Source organism: Rhineura floridana, chromosome 17 (assembly GCF_030035675.1).
Source record: "Rhineura floridana isolate rRhiFlo1 chromosome 17, rRhiFlo1.hap2, whole genome shotgun sequence".
Lineage (NCBI taxonomy): Eukaryota > Metazoa > Chordata > Lepidosauria > Squamata > Rhineuridae > Rhineura > Rhineura floridana.
Window position 1 is genome coordinate 1,959,480 of NC_084496.1, and position 12,478 is coordinate 1,971,957.

General features: G+C 46.7%; 1 protein-coding gene across 2 annotated transcripts in view; it reads left to right on the top strand.

Annotated features, from left to right (window-relative positions):
* Positions 1-1,464: 1,464 nt before the first annotated feature.
* Positions 1,465-12,478, top strand: part of PKD1 (polycystin 1, transient receptor potential channel interacting) — a 112,291-nt gene continuing 101,277 nt past the window's right edge. Inside the window, exon 1 of one of the 2 annotated variants that reach the window (XM_061600036.1) lies at positions 1,465-2,223. In XM_061600036.1, coding sequence (XP_061456020.1) covers positions 1,646-2,223 — 578 coding nt within the window. In that variant the 5' untranslated portion in view covers positions 1,465-1,645. Of the gene's footprint in view, positions 2,224-7,561; positions 7,581-12,478 lie in introns of those variants that run through there. The other variant, XM_061600037.1, reaches the window with a different exon arrangement.

Sequence of the window (12,478 nt, forward strand, 5' to 3'; positions counted from 1 at the left end):
AATGAGTTATACGTGGGGCTGCCTTTGAAGGCAGTTCAGAAACTGCAGCTGGTGCAGAATTCGCTGGCCAGATTGTTGAGTAGGGTAAGTCGGTCCACACACATAACACCAATTCTGGTACTGCTACACTGGATACCAATTTCTGGGTTCAATTCAAAGTGCTGGTTTGACCTATAAAGCCTTATGCAGCTCGCGACCTCAATATCTCACGGACTGCCTTTCCCCTTATGAACTGAGACACTACTGAGCTAGATCCACCAATGGTCTGACTCCATATGGCAGCAGCTTCCTTATAAAGCACCCCAAACTATTGGAATGCTGTGAACACCACCACCACCACCAAACTCCGGGCAGAGATTATGCATTTTATGTGGAGCATCTTTTGCCTGATGGGAATCTTCAGGTCACCGTTAAAGTGTCCACTTTCTGTGCAGCGGCCACGATACGTCATAGAGTGATGATCAATTAACATCGTTCAAAGGTTTGGTAGCTGGGTTTTTGATTGCAGTTTGTATAGTTTCCTTGAGGATGTTTGAATTTTGATTATGTTTTATTGTTTTAATATTGTGGTCTCCGGCCGTAATAATACATTTGATTTGATTTGTTGTGGACAACTGAATACAGGGGGGCTACTGTTACCCTGCCCTGCCTGGGGGCTTCTCAAAGCTACTTCATTGGCCAGCACTGGAAACCAGGATCCTGGACTAGCTGGCCATTTGCGTTAATTCAGCAAGGCAGTTCTTAGCTGGCTACCTCTAGCAGCCGGGCCAGCAAAGTGGAACCTCCACATTCCACAGCAGTCTACATCTGTGCACTAGACACTGAGGAAGGAAACAAGAAGGGAGGGGCTGTTGTTTCTCTGAGCATAAAGTACTTAGGAAGGTGTCTGGTACTGGATCAGAGCAGCAGTCCATTCCTGTCTGCACTGACGGGCAGCAGCCCCAGGGACCCAGGCAGGAGTCTCTCCCAGCCCTACCGGGAGATGCCACTGGGGACTGAACTTGGGGCCTTCTGCATGCAAAGCGGGTGCTCTGCCCGGAAACATAGGGCGCTCCCTTACACCGAATCAGACCCTTGATCCAAGTAGCTCAGTCTTGGCCACGCCAGGGGTAGTCAAGGCCACGTGGGCCTGAACCTGCTGCACTTCAACTCCCATCAGCCCCAGCCATCATGGCCAATGTGAGGGGGGGGGACTGTAGTCCAACAACATCTGGAGGGCACCGTGTTATCTATCCCTGGTCTACATTGACGGGCAGTTGCTCTCCAGGGACCCAGGCAGGAGTCTCTCCCAGCCCTACCTGGAGATGCGGTAGGGTGCGGTGGGGTGAGGATCAACCCTGGGCCTTTCTGCCCCAAAGGTAGATGCCCTGCCGCTGACTTTCTTGGGGTCGCACCTGGAGGTGGGGAGCTTCTGAAAACGACCACGGCCCCCCCTAGCCTGCCCCAGCGAGGCGGGGCAGCTCAGGATGGGGGCCGGACGGGCCTCCCGGGAGCGCGGCAGCTCCGGTTCCACCCGGCGGGCTCGGCGCCCCCAAACGGGGCTTTGCTGGAAGGGTCACCTCGCCACCGCCGCCGCCGCCGCCTGGCTCGGGCGCTGCCTTGGCCGGGCAGGCCTGGATTTCCTTCCTGGAGCAGCGCTGGTGGAATGCTGGCTGGGCGCCCCGACGGGGCTGGGAAGGAGGCGGAGGCTGTTGCTGCTTCAGGGCGACGGCGGGGCGGGAGGCGGACGCGAGGCCCGCTCGGAGGGCTGCCTGGCTGGCTGGGGCGGAGAAGCGCGAGCGTCCCGGGGTGGCAGAGCGCAGCGGCAGCCGCCGAGGGGAAGCGGGAAGAGGCGGCGGCGGCAGGGGCTCCGGGAGGCCGGCCATGCTCGCCGCGGGCCGCTGCTAGGCGAGGAGGCGAAGGGGCGGCCCGGCCGGAGCGGCCATGCCATGCCCGCGCTGAAGCGATGCCTCCTGGGCGCTGCCTCCGGCCACGGAGAGCGGGGAGCCGCCGCTGGGGCAGCCTCGACGCCGCCGCCGCCGCCGCCCCCGGCTGGCCGGGCTGGTGCCTCTTCTGCTGCCTGCTGGGCGGCGGGCTGGCGCCGGCCACCGCCCGCAGCTGCCAGCCCTGCGGCCCCGAATGCACTTGCCGGAGCCTCGCCGCCGCCCCTTGCGCCGTGGACTGCGCCGCCCGGGGACTGCAGCGCCTGCCCGGCCCGGCCTTCCCGGCCGCCACCGTCGCGCTGTGAGTACCGTCGGCGGAGGACGGGACGGGAGGTGGGGGTAGGAGCCGCGCTGCTGCTCTGTCGGGGAGGGGGTGAGCCCACTCCTCCCCGCTTCCGAGGGAGAGGGAGTGGGGGGGACTTCTGCCCCTCCCCCGGAGAGAGGGAGGGAGGGAGGGAGAGGAGGATTCCTCCAGGCTGAGGCGTCGCAGGACAGGCGGAAGGAAGGATGGGCAGAAGCGCTTTTGGAACTCGCGGCCACTAGATGTACCCGGGAATGGGGGGGGGTTTCAACTTCCACCCCCGAGCCTGGCTGTGCTGGCTCTGAAACAGCGGTTCTCCAATTCTCCCTCAATGGAGCTCTTGAAAATTGCTGTGGATGTCGGTGGGCCCCTTAAATAATCTTGCTACCTGTTGCAGCACCCCTGGGATAGGCAAATGGTAGAGGGGGCGGGGTGGCTCTTTGCCAAATGGAACCTCCATGATCAGGGACAGTCTACCTCAGAGTACCAGATGCATAGGGTTGGCCTATGTAGGAAGACTTAGTGCAGTGGTTTTAGACCTTGGCCCTCCAGATGTTGTTGCGACTGGGGCACTCACCACTCCCTGACCATTGGCTAAGCAGGCAACATCTGGAGAGCTGAGGGTTAAAGAACACTGACTCAGATAGACCTTTGTTTCCATCTGTTCTCTGAGATACCAGCAGGATGCACAAGAATGTTTGGCTTTGGGCTGGGGGCGTAGAAAGAAGTGGGGTGTTGGGGACATGCAGTGGACATCTCCTCCAACTCACACAACCATAGCTCAAGGGACATCCATGAAACCGTGGAGCATGTGTGATCCTTTGGTCCTCCCAATGTGGCTGAGCTACAAGGCCCATCAGCCCCAGCCAGCATGGCCAATGGCCAGGGGTGATGGGGGTTATAATTCAGCACCATTTGGAGGGCCAAAGATTTCCTGCACCAGCTGTGCAGATGCTGAGTTGGACGGGGTTCATCTCCCTTGCATGCTTCCTTAGGTGCCTCCTGAACTCAGGCCCAACAGGATGGTCCCTGAAGTTACAGAACCACCTAACAAACCCAGGGTGGCGTCCAGCACCCCAAGGGGATTCCAGTCTTCCCACCCCAGTCTCCATCTCCAAGGGGTTCATCCCATAAGCACAAGGAGAGGGGAGCCAGCAGTCCTCTGGATGTCTTTGGGGTCCCATCAGCCCCAGCCAGGTTGGCAAACAGTCAAGGATGATGGTAGTTGGAATCCAGCAACATCTGGATGGGTGCAGGTTCCCCCAACCCCTGCTTAAGAACATAACAGGAGCCCTGCTGGCTCTGGCCAAAGGCCTGTCAGTCTAGTCTGGCATCCTGCTTTCCAAGGTGGCTAACCAGATGGCACCTGTGCGGTGGTGAAGTTCAGGAGCACAGTAAGAAGACAAAAGCTGTCTCCTCTCCAGCAGCGTTCAGAGATACACTTCCTCTGACCGTTGGGGGCCCAGATAGCCATAGGATTTATTCCTATTTATTTATATTTATTCAAAGCTCTTGCATACTCCTTTCCATCACAGGCAACCCCCAAAGTAGCTTACATAAGGCATTTACAACAGCCACATCTACAAAATTACTAAAATACAGTTAAGGCTAATAATAAATGAATAAAGAAATCAATATAAGTGGGCAAAGGAAGGTTGGTTTATTTATTTAGGATCCATTGATAGAACTCCTTACCGAATTTGTCTAACCCCTCTGGAAAGCTCTCTTAAGTCGACAGTTACTGCCACATTTTAGGTCTGTGATTTCCGTACATTAATTACATGTGGTATGAAGAAGTTTTTCCTTTTGTCTGTCCTGATTCTTCTGTGGATTGGGTTACATTGGGCAGCCTTCCCCAACCCAGTGCCCTGTAGATTCGAAACATCTGGAGGGCACCAGGTTGGGGAAGACTGTGTTGGATGGTCCTAAGTTCTAATACTGGGAGACATACCTCTCTGTCTCTGTCTCTCTCTCTCTCTCCACAATATGCATAATTTTGTAAGCTTCTATCATGTTCCTGGTTTGTTTTTCTAATTTCCAGCCTAGATAACCCTGTCCCCCTCTTTATACCAGGGAATCAGAAATACCAAATCAGCAAAATATTGTCCTTTATTGTGTAGGTATCGGGGTGGGTGGGCTTACAGGAGGCAGATTTTCAACTTAGGCAGACCTCTATCTTGAGACAGAATGAAAAAGTGTGTGATGCGCTTATCTTCTCACCTGTTAGATCTCAATTATTTTGAAATACTTGTCTAAAATCTCAGTTGTGTCTTGAAGTTGTGGCTTAAATCTCAGATGAGAGCTGTCATGACATAACCTGTTGCTTCTCTGCTTGCCTGATAAGTTCTCTGCGACGCAAAGAGTCACTTGTTCTTTCAAGAACATTTATGTTCCACTTCCATTGAGGAAGCAGTTTTCCTCCCACCTGGAAAAACCCTCAACTGGTTTTGGCCTTTACCTGTTGGGAGAGCCACATCGCCAGATCTTGGCATGTAGTCTTGGCATTTTAATTAATTGGGTTTTCTTTCATGCTTAAATTGCCGCCTTTGGATGATGACTGTGGTGAGCAGGTACAATTTTTCTCTGTGTGTTGGAGTGCATGAGCAATCTCATTGGCTATAAACAAACCCACCGGTACTAAATAAGTACTGATAACTTTGCATCCTGGGTGCTTAATTTTTATATTAAATATGTTTTATGTAACCCATGGCTTCTACAGATCTAAGTCTGCAGGGGAAAGGCTGGAGCATCTGGCTGGCATGCAGAAGGGCCTGATTCAGTCACTGGCATCTTCAGGGAGGGCTGGATATGTCCCCTGCCTGAAACGCTGGAGAGCTGCTGCCGGTCAGTGCAGACAAACTAAGCAAGATGGATCAGTGGTTGGACTTCCAATGTTCCTACCCTTTGTGAGCATGGGATTATTAATGAGTGTTTGATGTCAGGAGCGTGGCCCAAATTCCTTTATTTCCTAGTTAACTGTAATCTTTTTCCAATAATGTTGGAACGGAGAATGGCGATGGAATTGTGAGCTTGCAAAGAGTAGTCCTGATCCTCCTCTTGGTGACTAATTTCACTGTTCAGCACCAAAAGGAATAATGAGGGCCAAATTAAGTGGTGGAGTTGAGCCCGAAAGTGGTCAGTTTCTTTACTGATAGAGACCCCGAAGCTAGATTGGCAGTAGATATCTCGGGTGGAGGGAGAACATCAAAAGTCAAAAGCCCACCCTGTAAGTTTGAAATTGATATAGTTGGTGAAATCTCTGGTTCTCAGCCCGTCTCACCGATAAACATTTCCGCAGTCTGCAAATGCAAACTCAGCAGACCTATTATAGGCTCAGTGAAGCCAACTGGGAATGATCTAAACAGCATAAACCTCTTGATGAGGCTGAGAATCCCATTGGGGCTGTGCTGTACACGGTAGAAAAGGCAGAGGCAGGATTGGCCACATTGTCACGAAAGGAAAGGTTCTTGCATGATGGGCATTAATTGTAGGTTTCCATGGTGCATATATAAGGGAACTGGACCAGTATCTGTGGTGAAAGTTCACACAAGTGTCAGGTTGCTTAGATTTTCCTATCAGGCATACTGAGAGATTGACAAAAACTAAGAGAATCTAAAGTTACTGTAGATCAGGTGTGAGGAACATTTGGTCTTCCACCTGTTGCTGAACTACAGCTCCCATCAGCCCCAGTAAGCATGGCTAACAGCCAGGGATGATGGGAGTTGTAGTTCAGCAACGTCTGGAGGGTCAAAGGAACCCCATCTGATGCAGAGGGTCAAAGCTGGATTAAAAATCTTCGGCAGCAAGGTTGCAACCCACAATTACAGTTGAAGGCCGTGTTCATGCCTTGTTTATGGGCTTCTCAGGAGCATCTGGCTGGCCACTGTAATTGATGCTGGACTAGACGTGCTTTTTGGTCTTAGCAGAAGGGCCCTTCTTACGTTGGCTTTGGCTTGAATTTTTAATTTTAATTTAACTGATCGCCGTTATGGCTCCTCTCACATTTATACTTTGATTTGTATGTTCATGTTTCTTTTATGGTGAAAGATGTGTTGTTTTCAAATGTGTGGAACAGCTTCAGTTTCCCAAACAAGCAGTCAATTCATAAAAGTAGTAGGGAACATTGTATCTCCTTTTTGTCAGCGTTTGTAAATTCAGCACTTCTTGTAGACAGACACTCCAAAAGCATCTTGTCTATAATGGAGCAAATAAATAAGTAAATTCAGAGTAAGATTTGAGAGCCAGTGTGGTGTAGTGGTTAGAGTGTTGGACTACGACCTGGGAGACCAGGGTTCAAATCCCCACACAGCCATGAAGCTCAGTGGGTGACCCTCAGCCTCAGAGGGAGGCAATGATAAACCCGCTCTGAATACTGCTTACCATGAAAACCCTATTCATAGGGTCGCCATAAGTCGGGATTGACTTGAAGGCAGTCCATACCATACATTGAGTAAAAATAATAGATTTTTTATAGGTGTCTTGCTTGTTTTTAGGGAGATTTTTCTTCTGTGAAATGGGTGCGCTGTGATGCCTCATGGAAGTTTCTTAGATTTTGAAATGTGCTCCCTGACTGAAACAGTTTGGGGACCCCTCTACTCTGTGTATAAGTGACACTGGATATCACTCATTAATACATTTCTATTTATCCATGTATTGAATCTGAGGAAGACATGATATCATTGTACAGATGGAATGTTGACCCCACGCAGACTCAACAGAGTGTACGGAACCAATAAAATAATTTTTTGGAAGTGCAGTTCAGTAGATTAGATGCTTTTGTTATGCATATGTGGTGGGGAGTGGTCTTTTGCTCAAGACTTTTTTGAGGATGGGGACATAGCCATTAGAAGATAACAGTCTGCCTGATTCAGTAGTTAGAAGAGGGTGGGTTGAAACCAGATGCCTTTGTGATATTAACAAATTATATTGCCCTTTATATAATTCACCAAGGACTAGGTTTCTTCCCCCTGTCCAGACTTTCTTAGAAGATCAACCAGACGATTTTAAGGTTAGATGGATGCTGGCTGATGTGGATAAATTTATTAGCTAAAGGGTAGCTTTTTATGCATTAGCTGCAAGAAAGATAAGAATGGCCTTTTGAATCCTCCTTGCGCCAAATGTTAAGGGGAGCTTGTAAATTAATTGAATTGTTTTAAATGTTGTTCATTTGTATTTTTTGGGTTTTATTCCTGTTCTATTGGATCAGTGGCCTTTGTGTCTGTCTATCTACACATGCACACGCGCACACACATACATAGTGTTCTATGTTCATATTGTAACAGCAATTGGCTATAAAAATTAAAACCTGAACTGAACCTGTGGTACGGGAATTGAAGTTGCAATAAATTGTTGTATAGGTAAGTTCATTTTGCTGACTATTAGAATAAGCCTCTTGATTTCCCTCTTGCTTTCTGTATGGCAATGGAGTAATGTTTTTGTGTCAACTCGCCTTATTGAAGAAATACCATTATTATTATTACTATTATTTTCCAAGTTGGTGATATGTGCTGTTTATAAATGTGTACTGTTATCTGTCTATCTAAAAAATCCAGTGTCAATGTACAGTTCTTAAAATGAGAGGCAAATTTTGTGGGAAACTTTGATTGTTGTAGGTTGGAGTTTAATTAATTATTGTTTATGTATTGATTTTTTAAATTTGTTTTCTAATTGCTAAAAAGCAAAAGAAGGATAAGGTACATGTTTTGCAGCCTTCTGCGAGTATTTAAAACTTGTATATCACATATCAAATATTACTATATTATCTTTTTCAGGATCTTTGGATGACAAAGGTGAAATAGCCTAGATTTTCTTTAAAAGGGTTTATGGGGTGGCTAGTATTGACCTCACAATGACAGTTTTTTATCCGTAGGTTGTTTCAGATGGCTGATCACAGTTCATTTGTTACTGCCTGTGAAATACACTCCTAAGTTGTTAGAACAACATCAGGACACAACATTTCTCTGGTTAGGAGATAAGCTTGTGATTCCATCCTTCCCAGGCTGTCCAGGTTATTTTGATGTGCTGAACACCTGTGGCAAGTACATTTGTGACCCTGACATGTCTGCTGCTGCAGCTGAGTTGGTACTTGGTAATGCCCCAAATAGAATTATTATTATTATTATTAAGATTTAATTTAAAAAGACAGGAAGCATCAGTATTAAAAGGGAGAAATGCTTAGGTTCAGGGTATCAGACTTTTTATACTATATACCGTGTAGTATAATTTGTAGAATCGCAGGCTCTTCGTCTGAGAGTTGAGCAGTTCGTTTGATTTGAATTTGGTGTATCACTGACATGGATCAGGTATGAAAACTTTCATTTAAAGGCATAATCATGCTGAGAGATATTTTTTCATCAACAACATTTCATTTATAACAATCTTGTTTCAGAGTGTGCAAAGTGGCTTTCACTAGATCACTGATTGTTCCTGATTGACGTTTTGTTCTACTGAGAACTCCTTTATGTTTTTAAGGTGCATGCCTATATATTTTTTTTTAAGTGTGGCTGTAGCTGCCTGCCGAGAGCGTGCTTGGTAGCAAACCGGAGTTTGCTGCCCCGTAACATTTAGAACACCTCTTTGCTGGCCTTACATGACAAATCTCTGTCTCTCAGCCTTGGTTCCCCATCTGTAAAATGGTGAACCTGCCACAGGGCTGCTGGGAAGGACCCAAATGCAGATTGTTAAAGCATTCTGCCAATTTGAAGTGTTGTGTATGACCAGCAGAAGGATAGAATATGTGTTTCCAGAAATAGTAACAAATATATTGGTAATAAATTAGTTTTTTTTAAATTAATCATCTGTCCACACAAACCTGCGTTACTCAGTTATACAACACATTTAAGTGCTTTATAAAGTGCTAGTGCTGCCATTAAATAAATCTTAGTTTGATTGTAAGTATATCAACTTTAATTCAGTATATATGCTAATCATCACATCATCTTATACTACAAATATAGTATGTTGGTCTGATAAACTAATAATCGCATCATCTTCTATTTATCTGCTAATGATAATTTCATCTAATTATCTTAGAATTAGTTTTCTGTTTACTTGGGACACATTTGTAGTCAAACTAATTAAACATTGCAGCCCTAAATTATTATGAGAGGATAAGTTTTTTGGGGTGGTGGTAAAGACTCCCTGCCTCGTTGCCTGGAGATCACTTTCATTCACAATAGGCAACCAGGCATGTAGCTATCTGCAAACCTGGTTAATGTGCAGACATTTCACATGCCTTATCCAGGGGACAGCAGTAACTGATGTGCCTGACCAAAGCCAGATCGCTGATCTTACTTTTCTCAAGAAGGGTTACGGAAGTTTTGATGAGGTGCCAATATTTCTCATTTCTTTTAGAAACTGCTCCAAAAGAGTATTTATTTCTTCCTTATGAGATATTTTGGATAAAATCTCAGTGATGCCTCCAAGTCTTTAGCCTTTGACATGATTTATCGTTTAAAATCCTTTCCCTGCTCGCTCAGTCTCTCTCCCCCCATCCCCAAAACCAGTGGCATAGATTTTTCAAGTATCAAAAATAACATCTGGGGGAAATAGAGTGTCATAGAAGGTTACTTTCGGGGGGGGGGATATTGACACCCATAGAAGCTGAAGGCCAATGCTTGGTGTGGACTGTTTGGGGAATTCCTATATAACAGGGAGATAATCTGTATTTATCTTCCAAAGTAAAAAGTCTAAAAGCTTTGATATGAGCAATTCTTGCACCCGCAAAACAGCTTTTGGATCCTTCCTGTAATTTTCTCTGAATTCAGCATACAGGCAGAACTGAAGGTATTTTGGATCTACCCAACCCCCTCAGTGCCGTGGGACCCTGTTGGCTTGCTTCAAGATACTTCCCCATGAATGATGGTGGCTGCCAGGCATGATGATTCAGGACACCCACCAGTCATGACCAGGGATGTGGGGCAGAAGATTTTCCAAAATGGGAAGAAGAGTGGTGTGCATTAAGCCACACAGACTTTTTGCCATGCCAACCACTAGTATATGGCCCCCAGAAGCCTTCCCACAAGTTAATACGGCACCTTGAGCTGAAAAAAAGTTTCTCCACCCCTGCCTTGCAGCATGGGGGTAAAAATTCTGATCTGTTTTATAAGTGTTGTCACTCAATTGTGCCTCTTTATTGGGAGATGAGGCAGAATTACCAAAGGAGACTGACTGGAAGAAGGGAGATTCTGTGCAGTGACTCATTCAGAGATGCCCTGGGCAGCCTCCTTTCTGGATGGCTACATGGGGCTCACGGGAGCCACTGATTATTTATTTAGTTTATAGTCCTATAGCAAGCTAGCAATTCTCTCACGATGCACTAGTGTGTCGTGGGACACATTTTTGGGGGGTTATGGTCTCTGATGCACTATATAACTGCTCTGTTTTATCCATCACCATCATCATCAATAATAACAAAATGTTTGTTGGTGGACCTTTCAGAGTTCTCAACTTGAATTGCAGCAGCATCGGTTGGCAAAGGTACAGTGAAAGGCAGAATTCGTAACTGGCAGAGCTGGCTCCAAAGGGCGGCCAAGTCAGGCCCTGACCGGGGCCCCCTGAAGGGCCCCTCGTTAGGGTGGGAGTAGCTCTCCCCTTCCAGGATCCACAGCAGAGTCCCTGCAGTGGATCGCAGGGAGGGAGCTTCCAGGCCCCCATTCGCTCGCTCCACCTACCTCTCTCCTGTCTTCTGCTGCTGCTGCATGTGCTGTGCATGCAGGGCTGCCATCAACCAAGATGGTGGTGCAGGCTAATGCTCCTACCACTGTCTTGGTTGATGGCAGGCATGTATGCTCATATAGCATATGAAGACTTCCATTATTGCAGCATGTGAACAAACTATTGGATACCAAACTAAGAAACATCAGGACTGGTTTGATGAGAATGACAATGAGACAAGAAAAGGGAAGCCTTCCAGATAAGGCAAAAAGACATTAACTATGCTGCTAAATATATATATATATATATATGCCAGTGCAAAGGCTGAGGTCCAAAGAAGAACTAGAGAACTTAAGAACGCCTGGTGGATAAAGAAAACTCAAGAAATCCAGCATTTTGCAGATGCTCATGATGTATGGGGCTTTTTTAATGCCACAAAGGCCATCTATGGACCAACAAATTACGTTACAAATCCCTTACGTTCAATAGATGGTACCAAACTTCTAAAGGACAAAGAGTCTATTGCACTGCGTTGGAAAGAGCATTACCATGACCTCCTTAATCGTAACTCTATTGCGGCTGATGAGGTCTTCTCGCAAATCCCGCAACAACAAATTAAAGATGAGCTTGCAGTATCCCCTAATTTGGATGAAGTCAGTAAAGCCATCAATTATATGAAGAACAACAAAGCTAGTGGACCTGATGGGATTCCTGCTGAAGTCTTTAAAGAAGGTGGGCGTGAACTTACACAACAACTTCATAAACTCATCGGAAAAATCTGGATGAGGGAGGAGATCCCGGAAGACTTTAGGGATGCCATAATCATCACTCTTTTCAAGAAGGGTGATAGAATAGATTGTGGGAACTACCGAGGCATCTCTGTTCTAGCTACCGCAGGTAAAATCCTTGCAAAGATCCTCGCAAATCGCCTCCTACGATCCATTCAAAGTGGGATCAGGTGTCAAACAGGGATGTGTCCTTGCTCTGACCTTATTTGCTATTTTCATTGCCATGATTCTACACCTTGTTGAGGGGAAACTTCCCACTGGTGTGGAAATCACATACCGAACAGATGGAAAGTTTTTTAATCTCAGTACGCTGAAAGCAAAAAGTAAGGTAATGTCAACCTCTGTCATAGAACCTCAATATGCCGATGATAATGTAGTCTCCGCCCATCCAGAGGAAGATCTCCAAACTATACTAAATGTCTTTGCAGAAGCATATGAAAAGCTTGGCCTCTCGCTTAACATCAATAAAACCAAAGTGCTTCATCAGCAAGTGCGAACCAATCCCTCTGTAGCACCATCAATCCAGCTTAATGGTGTGACACTGGAGAATGTCGATCACTTTTCTTATCTTGGCAGCCATCTCTCTGTAAAAGCTGACATCGACGCTGAAATTCAGCGTCGTCTGAGCTCTGCGAGTGCAGCATTCTCCCGAATGAAATGTAGAGTGTTCGAGGATCGGGATATTCACAGGGAGACCAAAATGCTTATTTACAAAGCCATTGTACTACCAACCTTACTGTACGCCTGTCAAACATGGACCATCTATAAACGCCACTCCCAACTTCTTGAAAGATTCCACCAACACTGCTTCC